The sequence below is a fragment of the Homarus americanus genome, unplaced genomic scaffold, assembly GCF_018991925.1.
Source record: "Homarus americanus isolate GMGI-L3 unplaced genomic scaffold, GMGI_Hamer_2.0 scaffold25483, whole genome shotgun sequence".
In the NCBI taxonomy this organism is placed as follows: Eukaryota; Metazoa; Arthropoda; class Malacostraca; order Decapoda; family Nephropidae; genus Homarus; species Homarus americanus.
In genome coordinates this window covers 895875-906594 of record NW_024726235.1, presented here as the reverse complement: position 1 = coordinate 906594, position 10720 = coordinate 895875, and the positions used below count along the sequence as shown (strand labels likewise).

Here is a 10720-nt window from a genome sequence, read left to right as displayed (position 1 = left end):
ACAGGGAGTGTCCCAACAGGTGGAGCTAGTCGTGTCTGGTGACTGTATACAGATATCACTAATGTGAGAACAAGTTTAAAATATAATATAATAGGGGCGACCTAATTGAGGTGTATAAGCATCTCGAGGGGCACTACTCAGTCAAGTGTCCTTATTTGGAGCTGGCGGACGCTCGCCTCACGAGGGGTCACAGCTCAAGATTCAAGAAGCCGCAGGTCCAGAAAACTGTGAAGGCAAACTTTTTCGGAGTGAGAGTTGTGAACTCTTGGAACAATCTACCAGAAAGTGTTGTGACGGCACCGAGTGTGAGCTCTTTCAACATCAGACTTGACCAACACTGGAGCAGGTTCAGGTACATTCAGGAGCCGGTGCATGCCCAGTACTTGCCAACAGTGCGTAACAGAGACGTGACTGACTAATTGGTGAAGAGGATAAAAGTAATAGAGACGTGACCAATCGCCCAAGCGGCTAACGAGCTGATCAGTGGTGAAGAGGATAAAAGTATACTGCAGGGGCGGATCCAGGAACATCAAACGAGGCGGGCCCAAGAAGTTGTGGGTTGGGGAGCAGGGTGAGCACAGTGAGCTCACTTAGCAGGGGGTGGTTGGGGGAGAGGGCATTTTGAAGCCATGTGCACATAATTATACAGGTACTAGGAGAAACTTTGAGATCAATAGTAATTACTTTTTACTATACAAAAATGTCAGAGTACAATACTGTACTGCATTAAAGAAAATGTATTGTAATTTTCTGAAGAAAAGGGGGGGGGGGGTTACAGGAGAGGTCCTGTAGGGTTACGTGAAGTTATGTTGTCTCGCACTCAGGATGGAATGGATGGAAACTCTAGGTGGTGGTTTTCTTATATAAAATATATATACAAAACAATCTGGTGCTGGAGATGCCGTGTGGTGAGAAGCTTGCTCAGAAGACAAGTTGGGTGAGTAGCGTGCTGGAGCTTCGTTAGAGGAGATGTTGCGTGTTGCTGGCCTCCAGGTTGAATGAGAGCTGGACAGCGAGGAGCTTGCTCAGAGGAGGTGTTGCGTGTTCAGGAACTTAGGGTAGAATGAGAGCTGGTCAGCGAGGAGCTTGCTCAGAGGAGGTGTTGCGTGTTCAGGAACTTAGGGTAGAATGAATCTCAATGACGAGACTGAGAACTTATATACACAGCAGCCGGGAATAAACCCGGATGCAAGCGTCGCAGGTGGTGCCCCCCCCCCGAGAAACTCGCCGGTTGCTAGGATACTGTCGCATTAGAATGCAGCTAGGCTTGTCAGATGTGAGGAAGAGTTGTAGTGGAATTCTCCCCTACAAACGCTGTTTGTCGCTGAGTAGCCGATCCCGCGAATTCCCCAGTGTATGCCTCGTGGTCTAGGTCAACCAGCGTTGGTGAGGATGCTCAGAGGAGGACAGCTTGTGGGTCGCCATGCTCGCCGGCGGGAGCGAGGACCGCCAGGCAGGCGGAAGAGGAGGTGTTGCTGGCTGGTTGGTGAGGATGCTCAGAGGAGGACAGCTTGTGGGTCGCCATGCTCGCCGGCGGGAGCGAGGACCGCCAGGCAGGCGGAGGAGGAGGTGTTGCTGGCTGGTTGGTGAGGATGCTCAGAGGAGGACAGCTTGTGGGTCGCCATGCTCGCCGGCGGGAGCGAGGGCCGCCAGGCAGGCGGAGGAGGAGGTGTTGCTGGCTGGTTGGTGTAGGTAGAAAGAGAGCAGTCACCACGAGGTCAGGTCTTTTATAGCGGAGGTAGGCGTGGGTAGATAGTTGACCCCTGCTCCGTGGGCGGCGCTGGTTGACCTAGACCACGAGGCATACACTGGGGAATTCGCGGGATCGGCTACTCAGCGACAAACAGCGTTTGTAGGGGAGAAATCCACTACAATCCACAACAGTCCAGAACCCCCGGGTCGGGACTTTTCCTGTAACCTCCCATGTTGTGAACTCTAAGAACAATCTGCCAGTGTTGTGACGACACCGAGCTTACGAAGATAAAGGTTAAAAAAAAAAAGAATACAAGTACAGTACAGTACCTGTACATTTAAGTTTGACTGTCATAGTGTGTAAAGTTACTTTACTAAAGTACTTACAAAAGATGAAAATAAATACCACGAAGGACCATCTTTAATGGAACAGCATCGCAAAGGAATGCCAGCTCAGGTTTATGTCCATTGTCCAGTGCTTGACGGAATTGTTTAAGAGTGAGAAAAAACATTGAACTCGGCCAGGGATTGAACGCATGACACAATTGTAAGTGATACGCGCAATAGCTGTACCAATATATTACCCAAATCATAAAAAAAATTCGTTGCGGGTAAATATTATAATAAATTTCAAGTAAAGGATAGCTTTGATACATAAACTCCCCTTTCGTGACATTATAATTCCAACGGGAGGAATTGGTGACTGATATTGTAGGGTTAAGTGATAACACTGTGCCCAGATGTCCTGTTGACATGATCAAAATTACCAGAATCATTTTAGAACATAAGTGATCAGGACATTTACTTTTTGCTATTCTATTTCTAGGATCAAGCTGATATGAATATTGAACAGGTATCTATTTTTAGAGGATTACAGTACTATCTTGATTATCCAGTCTGTTGCCAGTCTGTGGGAAGCGAAGGTAATTATGATTATAAATTATATCCTAGTAATTCTATGATATTGAATGTTGCAAAGAATGTAAATTGAAGCTGTATATTATTTGACAAGTTAAAATGTTTCCCATTCTCTGACACTCATGATGGCCGCAAAGCACAGAAGATACGGTGAGGAGGACAGAGCCTCAAAAAACAAGAAACATGTCAGTTCACAAAAGGATAACACTACTACAAAGCAAACCAAGCAAGAAGAACATAAGCCGCCATCTATTGTTGTCGTTTTAGTATGTGGTAAGGTCATATTAATTTGCAATTACTAGGTTATTCTGAATTCGTCTGAGCAGAACATCATCAGGAAGTTGTGTATCGTCTGTTAAAGCATTGTATTTGGAGTATGGTAATGGAAATCACCTTAGAAAATTATTAATGTTAAATAAAACATTTGAATTTAACACTACTTTTGGAATTTTGATGTATTTATATATAAAACTCCTGTTGGATTTGTTCTGGCACCTGGAGTATAATATAAGCCTTTGATAAACACATCGCTTTTTCAAAAGAACCCAGATTAATTGTGTTGATATTAATACATTGAATTAGTTCACTTTTTCGAAAGATTTTGTTTGGATGATAGTAAGAAAATTGAAATGACAATGCACAGGTGAAGAAGTTAGGGTAGGTCATGTATGTTAAGTAGTATTAGGTGAGGTTCTAATAGATTCTGTGCATTCTCGTTTCCATTTTTGTGTTCAGTATCATGCAAATAGTATCTCAAGGAAATTTTGATTCGGTTAATATATGACTGGTGACCATCAGCCGTTCGGTAATTATGGAGGGTGCTTTTAGACAGTTTTGTACGCTAAATCTTAGGAATGGAGGTTAGGTTAGATATAGTTCCTGGGTTCTGTGGCTAGGTTGGTTAGATTTAAATACAGTGGTGACCGAAACTATAATTTTACCACTTTCTCTTTTATTTATTTTCTTGGGCAAATGCTTAGTTTTCGAGACATAGGCAAATTAAGATGGAATCTTACAGTCGCTTCATCAACTGTGATGCGGCAGATGTAAACAATGCACCGTGGCAGTTATTTCTGGTGCTGACTGCCTCTTCCACATTTACCTTATAATCTGATGAAGACAACCCCCTCTCTTATGCTAAGAAAATCCCCCCCAAAATAATGATGCAGATTTTTAGTTTTCATATTATTTTGACAACTTTATTTTTGTCCCGAATACTAATTTACATCCACCTACTTCTCCTGTCAATGCTATTTTCATTGTTTAAATGACCGTTGGTGATACAAAAGTGACAAGCGTAGCGCTCACTGTGTTATGGTCTTGGTCCAGGATAGATCAAGGGAAGGGTGTTATCCTGTGTGACCCTACCAAGCACAGATTTCCTCAGGGTGCTCCACTTTTCTCCTGTACTGTACTAACTATGGAAAAATAAAGGATGAAGTTTCAGTAAAGCACTTGCACGGAATTCAAGTATATAGTATTAATATTTATTTGGAATGATAAAGTATGGAAATTAATAGTTTTGAACTATTTTGGTTATAAAGTTATGAAAAAACTTATAGTTGGACAGGTTTATGTTTGTTGGAATAAAATTCAAGGGATATAATGTATACTTCTTATTCGCGAAACTTAACATGATCATGCTCGACCAATCAGGGGAACTCGGTCTTACTTGATAAATCTACACATGCCTAAGTATCTGAAATGAAAATCTTCAGTTGCAGTATGGTTTAATTGTGTTAAGGTTGTTCTGTGCCTGAATGGGAACCAAACAATGTGTTTTGGTCAATAATACTGCTGTTATGGACATTCTCAAGGCCCTTGGTGTATTGCTTACTACCATAAAATGTTCAAAGTGTGGTGCAGACTACTGTACTATTATTGGAAAGATAAGCGCGTTTAGTTTTAATATAGACGCAAAATCAAGACAAAGGTAAGGTTAGGCTTAGTTTCCTTTGGTTTAGTTGGGTCAGTTTTAGTCAATAATTTGTAATTAACACCCACATAAATTTATAGTTTCTGATTTATTTTTCATTTTGATTTCACTTAAGAAATTAAAAGTTTTGGGGAATATACAGTAAGCATTGTTTAGGTCTTACTCCGCCAATCAGCAGAAGTGTCTTATGGCCTGTGATACTCGTGTGCATGCACTTACTCGAGTTTTTTGGGGGAAATTCATCTCTCTTTTTTTCGTTTCAGGTTTGGTTTCTTTAGTTTCCTTTGTTTTTCATTTGTCTTCTTGGTTTAGGTTAAGTTTACAGAGTCTGTCAAGCTAAAATGAACCATTGATACTGAAATTCTATTTTGTAGCTCAGCCCAATGATGGGAGCACCCTCCCTCCTTCTTTGGTTTTAGTGATAATCAGCTGGAAACTGATTCAGAAAGCAATATAGCAGCTGTAACTGGCATGTGTATAGTGCTGTGTAGACATGGCTTTATAGGTCTTTTACCTTATGATGTTGACCTTTGCTTCTGAGACACTCTTTTAAGGGGGATACAGTTGCCTGTTAAGAGTTACCGTATTCTACTATTCAAGACCCCCAAAATGGGTTGGGCATGTGTAAGGTGTCCAGCAGAGGTTCAGCTAGAAAATAAGATTTCAGGCTCAATCCTTCATTTTTTCATAATTCAGTAACTGGAAAAATAGATGGCTTGGCTTGAAAAACAGACAACATTTTAGCTTTTAGTTGCTTGAAAATGTGAAAGCTGTCCAAAATGTGTGACATAGCTACAGGATACATGTACTGCTCTTTTATGAGAACTGTACAAGTACCAGTATTTTACAAGATCATATGACTTGACTGGAAAAGTTTTATTTATTTTCCTCAAACAGGTATGACAAAAAATATTGTGTCCTATATGGATTAATACATTGCCTCCATTATATTCCTTTCTTTAAATGAATTGATGAGTAAAGACTTGCATCATTTCCAGCAATATGCTTCGGAGTGGTTCACAGTGTTCATGTAGCCACCATGTTTGAGAATGACAGACACTTCTCGCACCTCTCCAACTTGGAACGGGAGATGACCTTCCGAACTGAAATGGTAATGGTTTTCTCTGTTATTATTGAGTATTTTATTAGTGTATTATATTTAATACAGTACAGGTATTTGTTATTATTACTGTATTATTATTATTACTATTAATAGTATTATAGTACAGATAGTATTAAAAAAGTTTGGAGGTGTGGAAAATGTAGTCAAAGCACAAGGGAGAGTGATTGAAGCATCAAGCTATACAGTACTCTGCTGTTCTGCATGTATATATCACTTATGTTTTTTATTAGCTTATAATTACAGGTATAAATTTTATATAAGCATTCTCAGTGCCAATAGTGTGTGGATTTCTTTGTCTCGGAACACAGTCGCCCTCTCCTCCCTCGTTTTTTCCTCATTCCAGACCATCAAGGTAGTAGTATGCGGTGTGATGAAATATATATTTTTCTGAAAAAATATAATTTTGAAAACTAGTTTATTTTTAATAATAGGATGCAAATGATTTCAAACCATAAAAAACTGAAACATTTTGATGTTGATATTATCAGTTATCTTTTAATGTAATCTTCCATAGGGCCTGTATTACTCCTATTACAAGACACTGGTTAATGCTGATTCATTCTTGTTGGGCTTAAACCGCCTCATGCATGACAACCTGACGGAGTATCCAGAGACCATCAATACACTACAGAGGTTTAATCTCTATCCAGAGGTTTGTATGTCTTTTTTCTGTAGTTTGTCTATCTCGTTTTGAAAGAACTTTACTTGGAAACTTTTCACACCCTGAAGAAATATAAAGACACTTGCAAATGCTTTCTGGCATCTTCATGGTGTAGATTATCATACTGTACAGTACTCTTTTTCTCCTCTAATTTGTATTTTTTTTTCTCCTATTTTTTCACCCCCCAGGCCCTGTTGTGGGTCGATGACCTATGCCCAGGTGGGCTATCCCCCCCTCCCCCCCCCCCAAAAGTACTGTACTATATTGCTTGAATAAATTTCTGAATGTGTTTACCTATATGAGTTTAATAAACTGTTGGATTATACTGTACACAGTACAGTACTTCAATTATACAGTATCATTTTTAAATTTATACTACAGGTATTCATATTTACTTATTTTAATATTTTTGTATCGGTATACAGATCCTCCCCGACTTACGACCTACTCGACTTACGACCACCCGAACATATGACCGTCTCAGTCATAGCAAAATTTTGTCAAATTACGTATTTTCGATTCCCAACGTCAGTGATTGCTCTGTGCACTGACAAAATTTTCGTATGTAATTCACTATAAAATGGCTGGCAAGCTTAAAAGTGAGAGTTTTGTGGTGCTGAGAAGAAAAAGAGACACCCATTTTAGATTTTCTATGTATTATTTAAGCATTTTCGACTTACGACCTGGATTTGGTTCCCTAATCCCGTCGTAAGTTGGGGAGGAGCTGTAATGTATAATTCGTTTACATTAAGTAGATATGAGGTGATGCAGATATTAGTGAATACCTCAACATTTGTGTGAAAATCTGTTTTCTCTGATATCTCCAGAGTCTGTGGAAGAGAATGAACAATCTCCAAGGTGCCAGGTCATCATAGTATCGGGAAAATTAGAAGTACGTACTGTACTGTACAGCATTTGAAGGGGGTGTAATGGGCTTGTGCTGGTGGTCTTTGTGTTGGCGGGGCAGATATCAGTGATGACCTGGGGTGGTGGCTGGGCCAATCAGTAACAAGCATGGGCCTTACATCAGAGCCACTCCACTCTTCCTTTTTTTACCACAAATAATAACACTGCACATCATTCTAAAGATTGTGCTTCACATTCTCTATTATTTCTGCAGATTTTACCCAAATTAGTGCTTTTGCCTGGAGATTCTGTTCTATTTTGTTATTGTACTAGAGAAAACAGATTTTTACATGAACAGTATGTTCAGATCCCCACAAATGTTTGCAATGCCTCATATGTTAATTCTTTTTTCAGCTTGTCCTTGGTGGTACATACCGTATTTTTAATGCAGTAACATCATGGTTGGGTTTGGAGATGCGTGTATGCTGGCAGGTAAGCAGAGGAGGAGGTCTTCCCCCAGTCATCAGCTGTGAAGGTTTAGGTGATCCAGCTTATTGGTATTTAGCTGGAGTATGGGCGAGTGCTGGTCTCACTGCGGCATTTCTCTTTATTCAGGGCACTGAACTTAGTGGTGACCTTCTTGGAGGGTTCCTCACAATTATTTGCTTCTTTTTTAACCATGGAGAGGCCACTCGGATACAGTGGACACCACCTCTGAGGGAAAGTTTTGCTTTTCCATGGAGTATTGCTTTAAATATTGCTGTTACTCATGTTGTACGTGCTCCACGACCAGTCTGGACTCGTCCCCTCATACTTGGTACCCTGACTTTATTGTACCTTCTCTGCTGGCAGTTTGCTCAGTTTACTTTGGTAGCTGTAGTTGGAATTGTGTATGTTATGTATACTATAGGTGCTATTAATCCTTTACCAATGTTACTGGTACTATTGGGTATATCATATGGATTTCTTAATAATGTGGTGCTGCAGTTTGGTAATACACTTCTAGTTTCATCACCTTTAGCTGGATGTCTTTTGGGAGTGTTGCTGTTGTATCTTTTCATGGAACCTATTATTCAGCACCTTCCATTCCCTACCAACACGGGTGTTCAGTTAGCTTTCCTATTTGTTTCTTGTGCTGCCTGTAAGCTCGAGTTGTCACGGATATTTGGTGTTGAAGATGATGCTCATATAATTAATATATTAAAAGCCAAATTTACAAATTACTCGGATTTCCATACGCTTCTCTATACTTGCTCTCCAGAGTTTGACTTTCTACCTCAAGAATCATTATATAAACTGAATGAAACGCTTCTCATTCCCTGTGTTGCTTTGGTTGGAGGTGCTATATTAATTAATAGCCTAACCAAAATTAAGAATAACATGATACAACGATTAGATGAAGAAACTGCTGAAGTGATTATTCCCATATGGTCAGGTATTGATCCTGGTGTTATGTATAATTGTGCATTATTAGCTGTGTATGCTCTGATGGCAAGTCTTATAATGCGCCTAAAACTTTTTTTAACCCCTCAATTGTGTGTTGTTGTATCATTGCTTGCATGTAGAAAATATTGGAAAATTATAGAAAGAAGGGAAATTCATGTTGCAATTTTGGCTGTACTGGTGAGTGGAATGTGTGTACGAGGATTCAAAAATATCAGTGAACAGAGATCCATAGTGGGAGAATACAGTAATCCTGAACTGGAAGAATTGATTGAATGGATTCAATCAGAAAGTCATGAAGATGCTGTATTTGCAGGTCCTATGTCTACTATGGCCAACCTTCTTCTTTCTACACAGAGACCTATAGTTAACCATCCTCATTATGAACATTCAGGTCTTAGAGACCGGACTAAGAAGGTATATAGTGTGTTTAGTCGAAGATCTGCAGAAAGCGTATATGAAACTCTTCTCTCAATGAAAGTGAACTATGTGGTGCTAGAAGAATCCTGGTGTATTCGCAAAAGACGTCCTGGATGTGGTATGGTTGACATCTGGGATGTAGAGGAACCTCAAAATAGGCACAAGCCGTCACTTTGTCCTCGGTTGTTCCACAGAAGCCCAGCTCCATTTCACCGGGTATTTGCTAATGATGTTTTTGTAGTACTTCAGGTTCCTTCAAGGTATGTAGAAATTCCTCCACCTCGATATCATAGTGCATAGAAAAATTATCAATAAGGCGACTAAAACACAATTCATTGCACATTGTCATTTTCATTGTAACAAGTGTAAATACTATGATGTGAAAGAGTAGTGCATAGTGCAAAATTTCTCGTAAGACTTTGTGATGAAATGTATGGTAAGTTTTTGTATTTTAGATTTTTACCTAAACAGTATATATAGTATAAAGCAGATTAAATGTGCCACCTTATTATTGTGAATTTTGTGAATATATTGTACATTACATGAATTGTTGTTAAACTAATTGTAAAAGGGTTTATTTTACCTTAATATTATTTGTATTTGTAATTATAGTGAATGTCTGATGCATTCCTACTGTAAAAGTGCGCTCGGATACCAAACTGTTTTTACCGTAACTCGAACCATGATCCTTTATAATACATACAGTGCGATTTCTCAGTAAGTTTTGGTAACCTTTGGTTATGATTTCACTGAGAGAAAACTTGAGGCAGAAGTGAACCTAAACAGAAGCTGAAAAGTTGCAGATGTGTCATGAATATCTGTCACAACAAAGCCACGCCAAGTGTATGTTGTAATTTACACCCACAGTGACTATAGTGTGGCATAGAGAACTAATGAGTGTTAGTTAGGAGAACTTTTGTATTTGCAAAGAGTATCAAATTACCAGCCATATGACAGCAGCATTTTCTTGGACCAAACGCTTTATTGAAGGAGGATTCTCAAATGCAGCAAGTGCTAGTTTTGCTACGAAATGTGCATTAATATTGTGATTGTTTGAATGACTAAATTTTTTGGAATGGAGTTTACTTGTGTGTTGTACAGGGCCTAGCCTGTACAGTATACTGTACTGTATTATACATAGCTTTAGACCTTTTATACTGTATGCCTCACACAAGATAATTGACTCATGGATGTTAGGAAATGCTTGAAAAATATTTATTTTTTATTTCTTGTCATTTTCTGTTTCTTGATATTCAGATTTGATATTTTAATGCCAGTGTTTGTTGGTGACAGGAACTTGGTATGATTACATAATATTTCAGGTGTGTCATACTGGGTTAAATATAGGGCTGGAGATGAAAAAGTTCATGTCACTCACAGTATTAAACTTTTTACCGAATTTTTTTTTTCATTTTATCCTTGTGTGTACGTATTGATAATTATAATAGTACGTACAGTACAATAAAGTATTTGGTTAAGGGCAAATTCAGTTACTCATACTGTTAAATGTTCTCTAAACCACATAAAAAAGTCTCCCTAAATAGGATGCTGTCCAGGTAATGTTCTCTTGGAACTTTTTAGATTCTAATTACAGTAGTACTGTAGTCCAGCCAGAATTTAGGGTCCTGTCTGCTTTTTTGTAGATGATCTTTTTTCTTTTTTCTTTAATAATTGGAATTTG

General features: G+C 39.0%; 1 protein-coding gene across 1 annotated transcript; it reads left to right on the top strand.

Moving 5' to 3' along the window:
* Positions 1–2711: 2711 nt before the first annotated feature.
* Positions 2712–10438, top strand: LOC121865402 (probable C-mannosyltransferase DPY19L1). The gene is made up of 4 exons (XM_042364756.1): positions 2712–2883; positions 5545–5657; positions 6184–6321; positions 7591–10438. The coding sequence occupies exons 1-4, from the start codon at positions 2733–2735 to the stop codon at positions 9337–9339; spliced, it is 2151 nt and encodes a 716-aa protein (XP_042220690.1). The 5' UTR covers positions 2712–2732; the 3' UTR covers positions 9340–10438.
* The last annotated feature ends 282 nt before the right edge of the window (positions 10439–10720 follow it).